The sequence below is a fragment of the Triticum aestivum genome, chromosome 2B, assembly GCF_018294505.1.
Source record: "Triticum aestivum cultivar Chinese Spring chromosome 2B, IWGSC CS RefSeq v2.1, whole genome shotgun sequence".
Taxonomy (NCBI): Eukaryota; Viridiplantae; Streptophyta; class Magnoliopsida; order Poales; family Poaceae; genus Triticum; species Triticum aestivum.
In genome coordinates this window covers 616649130-616669727 of record NC_057798.1, presented here as the reverse complement: position 1 = coordinate 616669727, position 20598 = coordinate 616649130, and the positions used below count along the sequence as shown (strand labels likewise).

The 20598-nt window shown below is 48.8% G+C and overlaps 1 protein-coding gene across 1 annotated transcript; it reads left to right on the top strand.

Annotated features, from left to right (window-relative positions):
- The first annotated feature begins 864 nt into the window (after positions 1-864).
- On the top strand, positions 865-5387 carry LOC123046319 (protein ALTERED PHOSPHATE STARVATION RESPONSE 1). The gene is made up of 4 exons (XM_044469646.1): positions 865-2501; positions 2593-2765; positions 3762-3985; positions 4353-5387. The coding sequence occupies exons 1-4, from the start codon at positions 1334-1336 to the stop codon at positions 5086-5088; spliced, it is 2301 nt and encodes a 766-aa protein (XP_044325581.1). The 5' UTR covers positions 865-1333; the 3' UTR covers positions 5089-5387.
- Positions 5388-20598: the final 15211 nt, after the last annotated feature.

Below are 20598 nucleotides of genomic sequence, written 5' to 3'. Positions count from 1 at the left end.
TCGCGCGCGGGGGAGGACACGAGCGACTTTCTCATTGTTTTGATATGATTCAATGAATCGCTTTGATACTTCATTTTTTGTGAGTAAATCCATGCATTGTCGAGAGAGAAAAAAAGCAGTTCGCCAAAAGCTGGCAGCACACGTCCACTGTTCCAGCCGGACATATACAGGAGTCATTTATGTACGGTACGCCAGGCCAGCACCGCAGCTCCCTAGAGTAGCTTATGACCTTATGTGCACGTCAAACGCTGTAAGCAACGGAGTAATGTTTGACGTAACAAGTCATGAATTTACTACTACCAGCTCGAAGCTACTCCACTGTACTAATTCGGCGACATGACCCGTGGCCTTACTTCCCGTCGCAAATTCAATGCTCGTCCTTTGGGACGAGCGTATCCAGGCCGCACTCGTAGATAAGCATCGTCTCACCCTTGAGTGCCTCAAAGCTTAACCGTTGACAGATCATAGTGTGCATGGTTCCTGCCAAAACTGTAGTACGTAGCAGCAGCAGCCAAATGTTGGTCTTGTGTTTGCAAGCGCCGGACGGAGGCAGCAGCACAGAGCAGAGCAGCGGCAAGCAGGACATGGAATGCATGGTGGCTACAGGCAGTCTACAGCGGCGCTGCACCCCGGCCAGCCAGCACGACCCAGCAAACCTCACACCTGGTAGTAGATCCACACAGGCCAGGCAGGACATGCGTCCGTCAATGCGCCACACGCGCCAACAAAACCGCATACCCCCAAACCCAAGCTACCCAAAGCCGGGATAATTAGGGATCCGAGGCCACCACCACTCCCTCGGCCTTTGACAAAGGAAGGGGCCCCTCCTCTCCTCTCCCTCCCATCCCTCGCTGCCGCGCAATCCGGTCCATCAATAGTTACCGGATCCTCACATTCCCCGCACTGGCCGCCACGGGGTTCTCCCCTGTGCTGATTCCACTTCCGTCCACGCCCACGCCCACGCCCACGCCCGCCCGCGCCCCCACGGGACAAACGACAAGCCCCGCAAAAGAAAAGTGTAAACGATAAAAAAGAAGATCCTTCTCTTCTCTGCTCTCCGCGGAGACCTTCTCTGCCTGCCTGCGTCGCCTTCCCCCAACCCCCCCTCTGCCGCCTCGCCCGACCTCAGCTCACTCCCCTTCTGCTTGTTGTTCCCACCGCATCGCGTCCCCACGTCGCCATTGTCGCTCGCTTGGCCGCATTTCGCGCGACGGCGTCCTCGCGCCAACCTCACCGAACGCCATAATGCGGGGCGAGTGGCAGCAGCAGTAGGTAGGTACACTCGGCTCGAGCTCCTTTTTGTTTCTCCTCTGGGCTGGAGCGGCCGCGCGCGATGGGGTGCAAGGGCTCCAAGCTGGACAGCCAGGAGGCGGTGGCGCTGTGCCGCGGCCGCGCCGACCTCATCGCCGCCGCCGTGCGCCACCGCTACGCGCTCGCCGACGCGCACGCCGCCCTCGCCGGATCCTACGAGTCGCTCGCCGCGCCGCTGCACCTCCTCCTCCAGCTCCAGGACGAGCCGCCGCGGCTCTCGCTGCCTGAAGACCGCAAGGGCGGCCGTCGTGGCGGCGGTGGCGGTCTGCCGCTCCCGGACCGCCGTCATTCCTCGCATGTCGACTTCGAGCCCACGTCGTCCTCCGGATCCGACTCGGCCTCCTCCCCGGCCGGATCGCCTCCCCGCCGCGTCCACGAGCAGCTGCTCCCGCAGCCGAATTACTACGGGTACGCGCCCGAGCCCGCGTTCGCCTACCCGGCGCCTCCGCAGAGCACGATGCAGTTCTACTACGCGCGCAGCCGCCCGCCCCCGGCGTCGGTCGCGGTCGCGCAGCGTGCGCCGGTGTCGGAGCGCGCGCGCTACGGGGCTTTCGATGCGGCAGTTGGCGGCGGCTACCCGCAGTATTACGCCTACGGCGGCGAGCCGGCCGCCGCCGCGGCTGCGCCGCCGCCACCGCCGCCGCAGAGGACAGCGGCTCCGGCTCCGGCTCCACTTCCGCCGCCCAGGGAGACCTCGTCGTGGGACTTCCTAAACGTGTTCGAGAACTACGACGACTCGTACGACGGCTACTACTACAACCCCACCACCACCGCGGCTGCCGCAGCCGCCGCTTACACGCCGAGCCGTAGCTCGCGGGAGGTGCGGGAGGAGGAGGGCATTCCGGAGCTGGAGGAGGACGACGAGGAGACCGTGGTCGTGAAGGAGATGGCTAGCGAGTACTCCACGGTTGGAAGCGGCCGCAGCCGTCGCGGCTCGTTCGGTGCTGTCAATACAATCCCGGAGGCGGAGGTCGACAACCGGAGGAATGTACAACGGAGGCGACCAGCATACCGCAATGTGGCCCCGCTGACACGAGAGCCGCCGGCGCAGAGGGTCGTCGGCAATGCGGTGGACGCCGCCACCGCCGTTAAGACGCAGCTTGTTCGGGTGGCGGAGGCAGCAAGGGAGCTCGCGCCGCTGCTCGAGGTCGGGAGGCCGAGCTACCAAGGACGCAACTCGGTCTACCACGGTGAGCTACTAGTTCAGAGAGTCTGACTGATCTGATTCATTTTCATCTCAATATATCTGAATGATCTGACTCACTGTTTCATTGTTTGAAGCTGCTTCATCACGGATGATGTCTGCAATCTCTGTGGCGCATCTGGGGTGCAAAGACGAGGACATGTTGGGCATGGTGGTTGGGGAAGAAGGCAAGGTGGTGGGCTCATGGAGCTTATCCTTGACACTAGAGAAGCTGTATTTCTGGGAGAGGAAGCTGTATGGCGAGGTCAAGGTAAACTCGTATTTCTGTTAAGCACTTTTCTGTGAGTAGAAATGATCTCCGATCTGGAGCTATGATTTTAGTTCATCATTCATGGAAATGAGCAAGGGGATTTGAATAAGAATGCTTGTGAGTATGACAAAGGTAATCTAGGTCAGGCTGCAATTTTGTCGCCGAAAACAGTGTGTCATCTCATCATCTGGGTCCTCTGGCATGTTGTCTGACCTTAATCTGAATTAAGGTTTACTAGCTGTGGTGTTCTGGATCTTTAGGTAGACCTTGTATTTAGTCCAATGGCCTTTTTGTTTGAACCAAAAGCAAATTGAGCTGAATAATGGAGTGGGCACTCTGTCCCTACTAGGGAAACTTATCTTTTCTGTGGGGAAGATTTATGTCAAGCAAAAGTTTTGCAATTTTTCGGCACCCACTAAATAAAGGCAACAACATTACTATTTTTACTTGTTGCTAGTTAGATAACTAGTTGGTTGGTTCTGGTACTCGAGTAGCCTGTTACCATTTTTTTGTGCACTTTAGGAGTCAAGGTGGTCTTGGCGTGATAATAAATCAATGATCAATTAGATAAAGCTCCACTATGGGAAGTATCTTTCTCAAAGCCTATGGCTTGCAAGAAACCATGGTGCAGTTGCTTTAACAATTGAGATAGGTCTACTGGTTTTCACCCTGGTTGCTAAAAAAGGATTAGGTATGCTAAGTTGGCTATTCTTAATTTTTTAACTTCTGTTTTGTAAGCTAGTAATAATTTATTATAGCTTCAAACTTTGTTAACAAGGCCATCGTATCAACATTATGCAATCAACTTTTTTCTGACTGGATCTGCCACTTTATTGGAACTACTTTTGTCCCATTGATTAGGGTAGTGTCCCATATGCTTTATTTTTGAGGATTAGTGTCCCATATGCTTCGAACTAGTACTACTAGTTCCATAGGTCATGTCTATACATATCCCACTTAACAGTATTTCTCCTTTATGTGGCATTTCTCTTGTAGGCTGAAGAGAAAATGCGTTTACGCCTTGCCAGGAACTCTAAGAGACTAAAGCTTCTAGATCAAAGGGGTGCTGAAGCTCATAAGGTTGACGCAACTCGAAATTTGCTCAGGAAGCTGTCAACAAAGATAAGAATAGCTGTTCGTGTCATTGCCAAGGTTTCAAGAAAAATTAACAAAGTAAGGGATGAGGAACTAGTGCCACAAGTTAATACCTTGATCCAAGGGTACGTCTCCTTTTAAACTGGAGGATAGTTGCTCTAATCTTCTCATTGTGTTTTCTGATTTCTTGCTCCAAAATGTTCTTTTCAGTCGGCCAGTCATAAGATATGAACTGTTAATTTCATCTTATGCACTGCCATATGCTATGAATGGAGCACACATTTGAATCTAAAGAAGGAATCTTACATTTACATCTAGAATTGTTCCAAGAATCTGCCCGACTCTTGCATAATCTGTATTGCATTCTGAAAACATGTTATGTGCTGAAGATAAAAGTTCCTGATTGCTCTTCTAACATACGTTCTCTCTGAAGTTCTATCTATTTCTCACTAGGTGCTAGCTGATTCTAACAAACTGATCACCTCTTCCCAGGTTTGCAAAAATGTGGCAAGACAAGCTACACTCCTACCAGATTCAGTTACAAGTGATATCAGAAGCGAAAAACCTGGCTTCGGTAACATCAGGTGGAACCAACGGCCGTGATCTGGCAATGGAGCTGGAGCTAGAACTGATTAAATGGATCATCAACTTTTCCTCCTGGGTGAGCGCGCACAGGAACTTCGTGAAGTCACTGAATGGATGGCTAGCACTCTGCCTCAACTACGAGCCTCAGGAGGCACCCACCTACTCGCCTAGGCGAATAGGCGCTCCAGTGATTTTCGTCATCTGCAACAAATGGTCTCAAGCCATGGATAGGATCTCCGAGAAGGATGTGGTCAACGCAATGCAAGCCCTTGTCTCAAGCGTGCGCCATCTGTGGGAGCAGCAAAACCTTGATCAAAGCGAAAGGAGCGTCGCAGTTCGAGAAAGGGAGAAGTGGATCAAGATGTTGGAGCGGAAGGCGCTTGAGATCAACAAGGAAGCCGACGAGTTAAACAGGAAGCTGGCCTTGGTGCCGGGCCAGCAGCAGAGTTTTCAGCGGTGTCCAACGATACGAACGTACGAGGCGCATCATATTGAAGCGAGCAGCGTGCACGTGAATTTGAGGCTGGTTGTTCAAGCTCTGGAGGACTTTGCCTCCAATTCCCTGGAAGCTTTCCAGGAGATACCGAGACTAGATGAAGAGCCAACAAGGCCGTCAAGAGGGAGTTCGAGGGTACCACGGTGACTAAGAGAAGTTTGAGCACCAAGTCCAGCTTGTAAGATGTTGCCTAGAACTTGCAATCTGTGGATTTGGATGAGCAGTCCGTAGTTTCATGGTGATGCTGGTGGCCTGGTGGCGTTTTGGTGGGGGGATCGCGGTGCCGATATCCTCGTGTAATTAGCTTTTGTTTCACTGAAGCGTTTGTGGGCTACGCTTGTGTAAGATAAGGCTATGGTAGATTGGTGGTAGTATGGTGGTGTCTTCTTTTCTAATGGAAAGGCTGGAACTGGGTGATCGTGCCCTGCTTTGTTGATTACAAAAGATGTCAACGCCTCCTCGCAGCATGGTGCCTTGGTTGGGCACTGTAAACTGGAGGCTCCTGAGTCTTCAGGCTTACTAGTTTATGGATGGGCTTTTGTGCAGAAGATCAGAGAGCTTGAACGGGGCGTTGTGTCGTTGACAATGTGTCTCGCCAGCGCTTTGGGCAAAGCGATAATGACAGGCGGAAAATTTTCAGCACGAGGTTCTGGCTGAAGAACCTTGGTCCGCGTTGCATATATCTGACAAGTGACGAGTCTAGTGCTCCGCAGGGTCGTTGCTTTGTGTTAGTCGTTTTCAATTGCTGCACACGCATATTTGGGAACTTCCCTGTACTGGCACAGCAGTAGCACAGCATGATTTAGTTAGTGTTATCACAGCGAAAGAGCCGCTGTACTCCGTCCTCAGGTTTGAGTTGTTTTAACAAGGGAACGAATCTAAGCTGATAGTAGATCTGTGTTTGCGGATCTAAAGTACTGACCAAACCCTTCATCGATTACGAGTTTCAGTTGGTGATCCAGGCTTGGGCGGACGTGTGGATCGTGGTGGCGGCGATATGCATCGATGTAGAGATACGATGTGTTCTCTTTTTTTTTCTTCTGTCATTAGAGCCTGTTTGGTTCCAATAAGTCACCCGACTTATAGGGCCTGTTTGGTTTCAATAAGTCACCTGACTTATAAGTCAGGTGACTTAAAACCAGTGACTTATAAGTCACGCCCGTTTGGTTGTCACCTGACTTATAAGTCACCTGACACACCTACCCACACCAATCAACATCATGCAGATGGTAGGACCCACGTAAAAGGGGGTGACTTATAAGTTTTAAGTTGGGGTGGAGCAACTTATGACTTATAAGTTGGGGTGACTTATAAGTCGGGTCTGTTTAGCAAAATAAGTCACTTTTTTCACTTTTCGACTTATAAGTTGGTGACTTATTTGGAACCAAACAGGGCCTAAGTCAGGTGACTTAAAACCTATGAATTATAAGTCACGCCTGTTTGGTTGTCACCTGACTTATAAGTCACCTGACACATCTTTTCACACCAATCAACATCATGCAGGTGGTGGGATCAATGCAAAAGGGGGTGACTTATAAGTTTTAAGTTGGGGTGGAGCAACTTATGACTTATAAGTCGGGTCTGTTTGGCAAAATAAGTCACTTTTTTCACTTTTCGACTTATAAGTTGGTGACTTATTTGGAACCAAACAGGCCCTTAACCGGGGAGAAAAATATATAGTTTCATGGGCATGGAAGTTACCTAGACAGTGATAGATCGCCTTCGGCGGCTAGCCAAGTGCAATCCCCAAAAAGTACTTCCGCAGTTTTCACTTTGCAGGTCAACTGGTGGCAATGGCGTGGCCGGCGCTCGGCGGCTTCGTGCTGTGACCTGAGTGCTGGCGGGGGACTAATATTGTTTTTGACGCCGATAACTGTCACACGTGTGGTGTATCAGGTGGTTGTGCCGCGCGCCTCGTGTGGCATGGAGAAGAAGCCGCCCGCACGACCGCGCCCGGGTGCGCGCAGCCACAGCCCGCACGTCCGGTGTGTGGCAAAACCGCCCACACGTCCGGGCCAGACGACCGCGCTGCCCGCACGACCCAGCCGTCCCGGCCTCCTTTCGATCCCCAGTCCGAACTGCCGTCATCGTCTCCCACCTCTCCATCCCCTATCTCCATCGCCGTCCTTCTCTGGTTGCCATGGCAACCAGAGCAGATCCATAGGGCCTTCCCACCGCTAACCACCCCCCCACTCCAACCCCGCCCTCCCAAGACGACCAGCTAAAAGCAGGTGAATCTCCGACCTCCTACTGTTTCTCGTCCTTCTTCTGGCCAGAAATTAGAAATTGCAAATTTACCAACGAAGATGGCGACTGGATCCACGCTATCGGGGCAAAACACCACACGGTTTTGTGTGTATTCGCATTTGCCAACCAGCATACGCCAGATCTGCCATGTATTACGCTAGAGTTGAGCTTAGGTTCTCGGTTGGCTTGGTGCAACTAGTTGGTAATGAAGGATGCGTAGGAATCCCTAAAAAAGGGAGAGAAAGGAGAAATTTGGCATAGGGGGTAGGAAAAATAGTTTCCACTTGTGTCTAACATCAGTTGCCACCTATCGTTGCCGTTAACTGCAACCATGTTAACCTGTTGCTTGCCTATTTTAGTGGTTGTTGCCATCGCTTCAAAAAGATAGCTGGCACCCAGATTTTAGAAAAGAGAGTGGATGTACATGTCCTACTTGCCATGATGTGTTGGTTGCCTACGCAGGAAAATGTGATAAGATTGCCGTGTTATCTTCTACGCGCAAATAACAAAAAATGCATTTTTTGCGGATTGTTGATGCGTTCTTGTTCATGCAGTGATTGAGAACACATTGGCAGAAACAAAACGCGGAAGTAATGAATCACGAAGATGGCACTGATCCTTGGGTTTCTCAAAGGCCAGAAACGCCCCCTTGGGATGCAGCAGAGTACAGTCAACTCACTTCTGCAGGGCCGTTGCTGCCACTACTAGAGCAGTACGCAGACATTGGTATGATGCATGATAACAAGAAAAGAACATTTGCCATGTTCACGACGATGAAGATGACATTCTACTTATGTCCTACAATGCCATTTTTCACAGGTTCTTATGACCAAAACACATTCAGGGGGCACCATGGCAAGTTCAGTCACAGGGCGCTAACACTGACAAATGTACGGGCAACCAACTTCAACTAGCTAATGTGGCAAATCAAGGTAACGCATACGAAAAATAAACATACTGGTGTGGACATGAAAATTAAACTTGCAAAGGATGGCAAAAGACTCACGAGTTATATCGGAAAAAATGTAGGACCTTCATGCAGCACGTGGCATCAGGCGGCAACCATGTACCCGCCATCGACGTCATACACATGTGAGTCCATAAAAGTGAAGTTGCGGACGGTGAATTAGCAGAAGGAACATAGTTGACATCTGCCATGCCTGGACATCTGCAGTTGCCATGCCTAGACAACTGCAATTGCCATGGCTGGACATCTGCAGTTGCCATGCCTGGACAACTGCAGTTGCCATGTATGATCAAATGTGATTGCAATGTATAAACAACCGTGGATGGCAAGTGTGAACAAATCTGTGTGGCATGGTTGGACCACTACATGTGCCATGTTGAAGAAACTATAGTTGCCATGCAGCGACCAACTACTACCATGATCATAGGTTGTTACGGTGGGACTACATCGGCAAACGTCCCATGGCAAGCTTCACAGTTGCAGGACATCGCTATTGCAGATAGAGCACATCAAATTGGAATGACAGACCACACAAGATGGGCACATGCGGCACAACAAGGTAAGAAATTTTGAACCACAAAACAGTACTGCATTTGTTTTTATGGGAATAACATGTGAGGAAAAGAAGATTTGTAATGGTGGTGGTGGAAAAAACAAACAGAAAACACTACCAAGTGGTCGTGTGCAAAGAGTCATATATTGTCTTCGGGATTTGCCAATTGCTAAAAGAGTGTGTGCAACATTAATGATTGATCGCATTTGCCTAGTGAGCTCAAGCCTAGAATACAAGTTTTGATGCTAGAATATACTGGTTGCCATGTGTTGGCAGCAGTAGTTGCCATGTATGTTGGACTGCAACTGCCATGGATATAGAATCCAAGTTTTGGTACGAAAAGAAGATGGTTGCCATGCATTGGCAACAGTAGTTGCCATGTTTGTTGGACTGTAGCTGCCATGACTGGAGAACTACAGTTGCCATGCATGTCCACATGCAGACTCACGGCTTGCTGTGCAAATCACATGCAGTTGCTGTACTCCGTTACGATAAACATGCCATTCAAGCAAAATCTTATGCTCGTACCTGTTTTTTTATTATAGGACCTTCAACTACAATCAACAGCGGCGCGGGACATCTACTGCGAGGAGCTCTGAGCGCACGGAAGACGCATTCCACCAGCCAGCCAACAATCATGCCACAAACAATGCCGAGTCAGTGTCAGAAATGGCAATCATTCCAGCAATGCCGACAAGCACACCTTTGAACACCAGCACTAGCAACACTCAAGTAGATGAAACTGCCACCGATACTGAAGTGAACGATGAAACTGATGACGAAGCACAAGGGGATGAAGATGGTGGGCAATCAGAAATCATGGTACCTCAGCCACCGTACGTTGGGCAGAGATTTGATTCGTTCACAGAAGCAAAGGAATTCTACCAGACATATGCAAAGTTTCATGGGTTTGCGAACACAGAATACCATAGGAAAATTAAAAAAACTAATGAGTACAGCAGAGGTGAGATGAGGTGCTACAAGGCACGAAGGAACAAAAAGGGTAAAGGTGTTGCGCCTGTCGTTCCGGAACGAACGATAGGTATCATTCTCAAGACGAAATGCCCTGTCCGATGTAAACTTAACGTAGATGGAGCACGGTGGGTGGTCACTGAATATTTTGATGATCACAACGATGAACTCATAAAGAAGTTCGACCTGGTAAAATTTCTGACCGCCCACAGAGGATTCAGCCCCCTCGAGAAGAAATTCATAAAGCTGCTACATCATTGTAACGTCGGTCCATCAAGAATGGTCCAGATACTATCACTCACCCACAACAAAAATGGGACTCTGAGTAGCATGCCCTACATACCAGCTGACGTCAAAAACCTAAAGGCAAAGTATCGTAGATAGAGCAAGTTGGCTGACATAGAGGCCACGATGGCCTACTTCGATGAGAATGCGAAGGAAGATCCAGATTTCTTCTACAGGATAAGATTGGATGATGAGGACCGTGTCAGGAACATGTATTGGGTGGATGGTGCTGCAAGAAGAGCCTACAAAAATTTCTGAGATTGCATTTCATTCAACGCGACATATCTCACTAATATGTACAAGATACCATGCGCTCCATTCATAGGAAAATAACCATAATCAGTCATTGCAGTTCGGATGCGGGCTCGTTCGGAACGAAGACACGGATGGGTATACTTGGCTATTCAAGACCTTCTTGGAGTGCATGGATGGACTTTCTCCAATGACATAATAACAGACCAGGATTTTAGCATGCGTGCAGGCATGGAGGAGGTCTTTCCGTTGGCAGTGCACATGCACTGCAGGTGGCACATTATAAAGAAGGCTGAGGAGACGCTAGGACCGTTCTTTGCTGACCGTCCAGAGCTGCACAAGGCATTCGAGCTGTGCGTGGATCACAGCTTGACAGTGGAGGAGTTTGAAAGGAGCTGGATGGCCATGATTGAAACATATCAAGTCCAAGACAACGAGACGCTTGCTAGCCTGTGGGAGAAGCGAATGTACTGGGTGCCGGCCTACTTCATGCAGTGCTTCTTCCCATTTCTGCAGACTACGCAGCGCAGTGAGGGGTTCAATGCTGTTTTGAAGCGGTACGTGAGCCCTGGCAACTCATTGCTATAGTTTGCCAAGCAATACACAGCTTTGCAACAAAAAATACTGGGATCTGAGCTACAGCAAGAAGCAAACACCGTGCTAAAGCAGCCAAAATTGCTAACGTATTTACCGATGGAGAGGCAGATGAGCAAGATATACACCAACAAGATCTTTAACAAGTAAGTCAGTTGTGTTACAATCTTATTTGCACAAGCATGAAGGTAGTAGGTGCCCTCTAGAATGCAATGCAGTTGAAAAGCTTATTTGAAAATGATGATTTCTTGAAAAGTAGTCATTGAGTATAGAGTAACCATGATATGTAGTTGCCATGTTTAATGAACTAAAGTTTGCCATGTTTAATGAAGTACAGTTGCCATGTTTACTCAACTGTAGTTGCCATGTTTAATGAAATGCAGTTGCCATGTTTAATGCACTGTACTTCCATTGGGCATGTTGGCATGGAAATGCCAATGCCAATTAAAGATGTTATGCAAGTTGCCATGTTTAATGAACTGTAGTTGCCATGTTTAATGAACTGCAGTTGCCATGTTTAATGAACTACAGTTGCCATGTTTAATGTATTGTAGTTGCCATGTTCAAACGAAATGTACTTCCATTGGCCACAACAACAAAAAGTGCTACAAAAAACATCACACAAGAGTTTAACAAAAACACACAAAACTTGCAGATTCCAGGAAGAAATAAAGCATGACAGCATGTTCACGACTTTCCAGGTGGACGAACATACGTTCAAGGTGTGTTCTATTTTGGGCATGTCGGATTCAGAACCTGAAGACACGGACAAAGGAAGGAACTACTTCGTGAAAGCCTCGATAAGCCAAGGCGAATACTACTGCCAATGCTGCAAATTCGAACGGGGCGACATTGTGTGTTGTCACATACTAAAAGTAATGGACATGAACATGGTGACACGAATGCCCCGCCATTTCATAATGCGGCGATGGACTTGGGACGCCGACGATGCATTGGCGCCGCAAACATCAAACGCAGTTTTGGCTGTGCATGACGAGAGACCGGAGACAACCATGGAAGCCGTGAGGCACATTGTGTTGACAAAGAACTATGCTGAACTAATTGATGAAGTGTGCAAGAGTGATGAGACAGCGAGGGTCGCAGAAAAACACAGGAAGGCCCTAAAAAGAGAGCTTGATGAGATCAAGAAGAGGAAAGCTGAGGAAGCCTTACACAGGTTCCCCCGCACATCAAGTGTGCCTTCATCCATGGGGCCATCATCTGAAAACTCGGAGGTAGAATCTGGAACAGCAAGCACACAAACCCAGGTCAGGAACCCACCCCGTTCCATCACAAAGGGGCACCCAAAAGAGATAAGATACAAATCAGGATTGGAGATTTAAGCAAAACACAAGAAAACAAAGAAAGGGACGGGCAATCCGTAAGCAACATTGGAGCACTATGACATGGTTCTTGGTGACATTTTTTTTGTAATCTAGATGTTCTAATTTTTTTAAATGGGAGAATGACTCTTGAGGGGCATCAGAATTTGAAGGAAAATGCCATGAATGGATAACTACAGTTGCCACATGTATGGTACTTAATTTGCCATGTTGTGTATACTGAATCTGCCATGTTATGTATACTGAATCTGCCATGCTATTTTATACTGAATCTGCCATGTTATGTATACTGAATCTGCCATGCTATTTTATACTGAATCTGCCATGTTATGTATACTGAATCTGCCATGTTAAGTATATTGAATCTGCCATGTTAAGTATACTGCCATGTTATTTATACTGAATCTGCCGTGTTATTTCTACTGAAATATGCCATGTTATTTGTAATGACTCTGCATTGCATAGATTTCCGTGTTCAGTCAACGCATTTTAGTCACACATAGTGTATTGTGTGCAAACTATGGGAAACAAGTTGAAAAGGGTCACGTGCAGCAACCGCAAAAAGGTTACGGCTACATGATCAAACTACCATGCTAGCCGGTATAGTTAGCAATGAAAAAAAAGAACCAAACATCCAAATGAAAAACGATGATAACTTTCACTAACCATGTCTGATGAACTACATTTTCCATGTTTTCAAACATCATAGACGCATTCGAAACACCAAACAGGTGCTACCAACGTTGAAAGCATAATAATAATGATAAACATAAACGTATTTGCTGTCACGCCTAAATAGGTTCACATCCACACATATATTACAGAAAATATGCAAATGTCGCTCACACACCACCACTACATACTAGGCTACGCGGAGTTGCACTCATAACATAGCACACAGACATAGTTTTGAAAAGAACAAAGGTAATACCTTACATTCCTCGGCAACAGAATGTAAGGTAGGCGTTCGGTACAAAGCACCATGTGATCACTTGTACTTCTTGGTGACTTTCTTGACAGCTTCCTCTATGAACTCACGTGCTCCGGACCGCGTGTTGAAATCTTCATTCGTCAACCAGTTCCATGTGTAAATTTTGCGGAGCTCAACGACCATTGCAGCTCTGACAACAGGGACCAGCCTACCTTCCCACTTTGCAAGGTATTCCAACGTGTGAAAGCCACAGTCCATCCTGTACAAGAAAAGAATCAGGTGAACTCACAAGGATAGAGATAACAATAATAAACTTCAATTCAGAGGTGACAAGAAGGTTAGCATTTGTGTAGAGGACACATGAAGAAAGAGATGGGAAATAACTTGTTTCCTTGCTTCGTAGTCGCCACATACTCAATTGGAAAATGTCTGATCTGGACCTTTGAGTGTTCGTAGTGACGGTTCCATGTCTCTTTGAGGTTGTTGATGAAGTATTTAGCATGCGTAGTAAGGTCTGCATCAGCTGCTGAACTCATTGAATCAAGCACCTCAAAATGTTGGTTCTTCAGGTCAAGGCAGATCGCATAGTGGTGACCACACTTGTCGTGTGGGTCGTGTGGTGCAAGCTCCTGGAACATGGGGAATAGGACCTGCAAGTAAAATGAAGGAAAGAAGAAGCAGAGTTCACATGAAGAACAGAAAATGGTGTAATTGGGAAAATGACGTGTAAGGATATCACTGGTTGCAGTAAGAGGCACATGAGTGACATAAAGCAGCAAGGGGCCCAAAAGTAGAATCACATAGAATGTTTAGTTATAGTGGGTAGTTAAAAGAAGTTGCCATCCATGTATGAACAAAGTTGCCCTGTATTTTAGTTTGAAGTTGCCACATAGTTTGTACGGAGATGCAAATCAAAAGTCAGTTTACATGGCAGCTGTTGCCACATGAAAAAGTTGTCACATAAACAGGGTGTAGCCCACATGTGAAGCATAGATACTGGCAAAAAACATACCATGGGAGGAAAAATGTGCAAAAAAGGAAGGAGTACTAACACATTTCTTCATTTTGAGCTTCAATTCACCATGCGCAGCAAAATGCTTCCTCGGGATTTTATGGCGGAAGTCACCATCCCATATTTTGCAGGTCACACTGTAATGCATGATTGTTTTGTTGGGAGACATATCCATATGCTTGTTGATGAAGTCAATCCCACATGCAACTACATTCGTCGACATTTTACCTAGTGGCCTCATAGACTTGGCAAGATCACCCAGGTCGATGTATGTCGCTTCGCATTGTATGACCTTGGTTCTGTCCAAACATGACCTGTATGAAAATGATATAACATGAAAGAATCATGTCTACTAAGTAAAAAAAGAAATAAAACGTAAACATATCATATCTAGAAATAGCAAAAAGATGAATGGTAAAAAGACCGAAGCAAAATGAGAGGTTATGTGGTGTGGTCATTACGCTTTCACCTCCTTCATGTGCTTGCTGCTGGCCCTAGCGTTTCCAAAGCGCTTGACAATATCGTACAACTGGTTCTGCTCCTTTGTGGCCTTGACTTCGGGCTCGTAGTCATCCACGAGAGGTGGATGAACTACCCTCTACTGCCTCATAGAACCAGGGGTGGCACTTCTAATGGTATCTTCAGATGCCGTCTCAACAGGCACGTTGGAACTTGATTGCCCCTAACCTCGTGAGGACCTCCTCTGCAATGCTGCCCCCTCAATCCTGCGGTAAGCTTCATCAAGTGATGGCGAAATCTCCTTAGGGGTGCCTGCAAGGATAAAAAAAGTGGGTGAGGATACCTGGAAAACAAAACAAATGTAGTGTGAAAGAAAGGGTGCAGGATATGAAATGTAGGTACAAAAAGTAGGGAGTTGCCATGTGGAGGCAACTCCAGTTGCCATGTGTAGTGCATTGTAGTTGCCATGTGACAACAACTATAGTTGCCATGTTGTATCAACTCTAGTTGCCATGTGGTTGCCGAATGGAAAATGCAGCATGGCAACAAAAATGTAGGTGACATGGTGCAGCAAATCCAGTTGCCATGTGTAGTGCACTGTAGTTGCCATGTGACAACAACTATAGTTGCCATGTTGTATCAACTCTAGTTGCCATGTGGTTGCCGAATGGAAAATGCAGCATGGCAACAAAAATGTAGGTGACATGGTGCAGCAAATCCAGTTGCCATGTCATCACATAACAGTTGCCATCACAAGTGAGAACCCCAAAAAAAATGCTTGGGACAAAAGTCAGACTAAACAGATGTATACAAGAAAATGATAAGCGGAGAAGAAATGTACCTTGCACGATCGGCTTTGCGAACTTGACATCCTTCCTTCCCTCGACCATTGGCTGCGCCATCATTGCGGCCATGCCTGCTGGGAAAGCAAAGACAACTGGCGTAGGATCTTGCACCACTGGTTGATCTTGACTGATGCCAAGGCTAAAGCTCGGTCGGGTGAAGGCCATTGGGTGCCTATCATGCCTACTGGCCGGACCGCAAACAACTTGCGGGGAAGAATCCAAGGGTGAAAGATCAACAAACATTTCTAAATCGGCCGCTGCAGAATCATCGGGCTTATTCGTAGGGCGGGGCGTGTTGTCAGCACTATCAGTCGCAGCTTTCTTGACAATCTTTTTGTTTGGGCTGTAGGGGACACCAACATTGACTGGGAGCTTGGAAGTGCGTAGATTTAAGCTGGGGTTCTCCACGGCGGGTAAAGACGCAGTCTGCTCCGGACGTTCACCTCCGTCACTCGTGCCCGGCTTGCCACCTGGATTAGTTGTACTCCGATCTTCCGGTTTCTCCATAATATTGCTTTTGGCAGGTGGCGGGAACAGTGTGGATGCAGGAACATAACCAGAGTCATCTCTGCTGCTCCTAGCTACAACCGGTGCGTTGGGTATGTCTGTTGATTGCTTGCAGGGGCTACGACACCTAGGTGGAAGGCCAGCTCGCGAAACGGTCGCCTTAGCAACCTCTGCACCACCAGGAGCTGGAGCTGTTGTGCCAAGACTCTCACCTGTGGATGGCATATCATTATGAACTGTCGCCTCAGCAACTTATGTCGTGGACATAGGAGTGCCACCACACATGCGCTTGGAATCCGTGTCATATGAGCGGGAATCTTCCTTGCTTAGGTTGGTCTCGGGGGCGTCCACTTCAACACTTGCTGATGGGGTGGCATGGCTCACAGCAGCATCCTTCATTGCCAGCAAAGTGGGCAATATTCAGCAGTCCTGGAAGATACCGACTCGTCACTCCCTGATGTACAGATGCCTATTGTTGTAGCCTACACATTTGCAACCGGCGGAGATGGTCGGCCGCTTGCGTTAGAGCTAGTGGGAACAGTTGACGGTGCAGTAGCAGTTTTGTCAACTGGCGCCTCATGAACATCTGAGTTGCCACCTATCGACAACTTTGAATGAAGGCGTTCGAGTGGGTCCCTAATGATATGCTTGGTCGCGCGTGAGGGAGTCCTGTATTAGGGGGTAACCGGACAGCCGGACTATATACATCGTCCGGACTATTGAAGCGTGAAGATACAAGACTCAAGACTCCGGCTCGTGTCCGGATGGGACTCTCCTTTGCGTGGAAGACAAGCTTGGTGATCCGGATATTATATTTCCTTCCTTGTAACTGACTCCATATAAACCCTAGCCCTCTCCGATGTCTATATAAACCGGAGAGGATGGTCCTTAGAAGGCCGATCACATTTACAATCATACCATCATAGGCTAGCTCCTAGGGTATAGTCTCTACGATCTCGTGGTAGATCTACTCTTTTACTACTCGTATCTTCAATATTAATCAAGCAGGAAGCAGGGTTTTACCTCCATCGAGAGGGCCCGAACCTGGGTAAACATTGTGTCCCTTGCTTCCTGTTACCATCAGCCTAAGACGCACAGATCGGGACCCCCTACCCGAGATCCGCCGGTTTTGACACCGACATTGGTGCTTTCATTGAGAGTTCCTCTGTGTCGTCGCTTTGAGGCCTGATGGCGTCTTCAATCGCCAACAACGCGGTCCAGGGCGAGATTTTTCTCCTCGGACAAATCTTTGTGTTCGGCGGCTTCGCGCTGTAGGCCAATTCGCTTGGTCATCTGGAGCAGATCGACAGCCACGCCCCTAGCCACCAGGTTAGGTTCGGAAACTTGAACTACACGGCGAATATCCACGGGGACTTGATCTTCGACGGATTCGGGCCTGTGCCAGGAGCGCCAGACAGTCACGACGAGCACGGCCTAGACCCACCGTCGGACAATGCTCGAGATATCACCCCTGCAGTAGCCTCGGATCTAAATCCGGAGCAGGTGGCGTTGCCTAAGGACGGAGGGGTGGACCCCGCCCCGCAGGCCGCATACTCATCGTCGTTGGAGACGAACACAGGTCTCACCTCTGTGGAGGCCTGTAACCCCGGGCCCCCGGACTCGTATCCGGTTGTTGGTCCCGGTCCACACACCCTCGAGCCAGCCAGGCCAGGTTGGGCTCCAGTAATGGAGTTTACCGCTGCGGACATCTTCCAACACTTGCCCTTTGGCGACATGCTGAACTCATTAAAGTCTCTCTCTTTGTCAAGAGGCTCTGAGCCGAACTATGCCCAGCTTGAGTGGGAAGCAGGCGACAAAGAAACTCGTTGCCCACCCACCACCCACTTCATTGCCATGATCGATGATTTAACCGACGTTCTTGACTTCGAGGACATCGACGGTATGGACGACGATGCAGGAGAAGCTTCAGAATCCCTGGGGCACGGGGCTACTACCTTGTCACACGATATATACATGGTGGATACGCCCAAGAAGGACGACGGCGATAAACCGGAAGATAAAACAACCGGGAAAAAGCAAAAACGACGGTGCAGACGCCGCTCAAAGTCCAGCAACAGTAAAAATAGCGACAAGAGCGCGGGAAGGATTTACATCCCAGTAAACCCCGAAGGCAATAACGACCACATGGACCCAGCGATGGAGTAGGATGAGCCAGGTCACGCCAAACCGAGTTCGGAGCAAATACCCGATCACAATGATCCGGAGGGACGAGCTCATGAAACTGCCTCAAGATAGGAACACAGTCCGGACGATGACGCATTCACCATTCCGGACAAGCACGCGGAACGAGACAACCTCCACCGAAAGCTTATGGCCATGGCAAGAAGTCTAAAAAAGCAGAAGCAACGGCTCAAAGCCGCACAGGAAACGCTTAGTCGCAGATGGAATAAAGTGCCGCACAGGAAACGCTTAGTCGCCATACAAAAAGCTATCCAAAACGCAAACTACTGCCAGAATTCGACGACGAGGCCGTTCCACCAAAGAATAATACGACCAGGAGACCAGACGCACCGCTTCACAACCACAACAGAGTGGCTACTCACGCCATGCACGATCTACGCGAGCATCTGGATAAGAAAGCCGGGGCAGCCAGGTCCATCTACGGATCTAGAGGACACACCCCTGCGAGGGACTATGGTCACCCAAACGCTCATACAAGCCAGATACCAGTTCGGAATAAACACCGGACACAACAACTACCGATGGCATGCCACAACACGTCCAGATACAGAGGGCCTGCTCACCCCCTATGCTTCACCGAAGAAGTACTAGACCATGAATTCCCACAAGGCTTTAAACCTGTGAACATAGAGGCATACGACGGAACAATAGACCCAGGGGTCTGGATCGAGGATTTTATCCTGCATATTCACATGGCTCATGGGGATGACCTCCACGCCATCAAATACCTTCCCCTCAAGCTGAAGGGACCAGCTCGACACTGGTTGAAAAGCCTCCGCGAAAATTCAATCGGGAGCTGGGAGGAACTTGTGGACGCTTTCAGAGCCAACTTTCAAGGGACTCATGTCCGGCCTCCGGATGCAGATGATCTAAGTCACATAATCCAACAGCCCGAAGAGTCCGCCCGCAAGCTTTGGAACAGATTCCTCACTAAGAAGAATCAAATTGTCGATTGTCCGGACGCCGAAGCCTTAGCAGCATTCAAACACAGCATCTGCGACGAGTGGCTCGCCCGACACCTCGGCCAAGAAAAGCCAGGACAATGGCAGCCCTAACAGGCCTTATGACCCGCTTTTGCGCGGGTGAAGATAGCTGGCTAGCCCGTAAAGGCACCAACGACCCCAGCACATCCGAAATAAGGGATGGCAACGGGAAGCCACGGCGTAATAAACACAAATGCCAAAACAAGGAAGAGAGCCCGGACAACACAACGGTCAATGCCGGATTCAGGGGCTCTCGACCTGATCAGCAAAAGAAGCCATTTAAAGGCAGTAAAGAGGGACCATCCGGTCTGAACAGAGTCCTGGACAGACTATGCCAAATTCATGGCACCCCCGAGAAACCTGCGAACCACACACATAGAGAATGCTGGGTCTTCAAGCAGGCCGGCAAATTAAATGCCGAACACAAGGGGAGGGAAACACCAAGTGAAGACAAGGATGAACCTCGCCAGCCGAACACTGGGGGACAGAAAAAATTCCCGCCAGAGGTTAAAACAGTAAGCATGATCCACGTGACTCACACATCCACGAAATGGCACGAACACGCGCTCATAGACGCACATGATGTAGAGCCCATCGTACCCATATCGGACTACTGGATGTCTCGTCCGATCACTTTCAATCACACGGACGACCGAACTAGTATTCGGTGCGGAGGATCAGAGGCCTTGGTGCTTGACCCAATAATCGACGCATACCATCTCACCCGTGTCCTCATGGACGGCGGCAGTAGTCTCAATTTAATATATGAGGACACTGTCCGCAGAATGGGGATAGACCCATCCAGAATTAGCCAAAGCAACACCACCTTTGAAGGGGTGATACCAGGCGTTGAAGCCTATGGCAGGGGATACTAGAAGTAACATTCGGCTCCCCAGGTAACTCCAGAAGCGAAGAACTACTCTTCACCATCGCACCCTTCCAAAGCGGCTATCACGCATTGCTTGGAAGAACGGCCTTCGCCCGCTTTAACGCACTGCCGCACTATGGCTACCTTACACTCAAGATGCCCAACCCACGTGGTGTCATCACCGTTAGCGGAATCACAGAGCGCTCTTCATGCATAGAGGAACACGCGACGGCCCTGGCGGCCAGACTGTAAGCGGCCTCCAATATCAAAAAACATGACTGGTCATTACGACCACAGACACGGTTAGACGAGTCCGGTAGCCCGGATAAAACTAAACCAGGGCACCGTATATGTAATCCCATAGAGGACACCAGGGGCTATAAACATTCAATAAAGCCCCACACTTGGCTCGACTTTATTAGCAGGCCAGCATCTTACACTTTTATTATCCATCGCATACTTACGTTGTACTCTCCTACGAGTTCTCTTTTTCACAGGCAACGTTCGTGCGATGCCCTTCTAGGATACGGCACAACGGAGACAAAGGCGCAGACGTGCAGCAGGGCCCCGCTCAACAGGTTTCTTTTTAGATTAAGCCCCTGTGTAAACCTTTTCTATTACCTCTTGTTGTTTAACC

Bases quoted from the DNA above. Each gene is read 5' to 3' on its own strand.
- LOC123046319 (XM_044469646.1), top strand. From the start codon at position 1,334: ATGGGGTGCAAGGGCTCCAAGCTGGACAGCCAGGAGGCGGTGGCGCTG. The intron at 2,766-3,761 runs GTAAACTCGTAT...TTTCTCTTGTAG, and splicing joins AGCTGTATGGCGAGGTCAAG to GCTGAAGAGAAAATGCGTTT. The intron at 3,986-4,352 runs GTACGTCTCCTT...ACCTCTTCCCAG, and splicing joins GTTAATACCTTGATCCAAGG to GTTTGCAAAAATGTGGCAAG.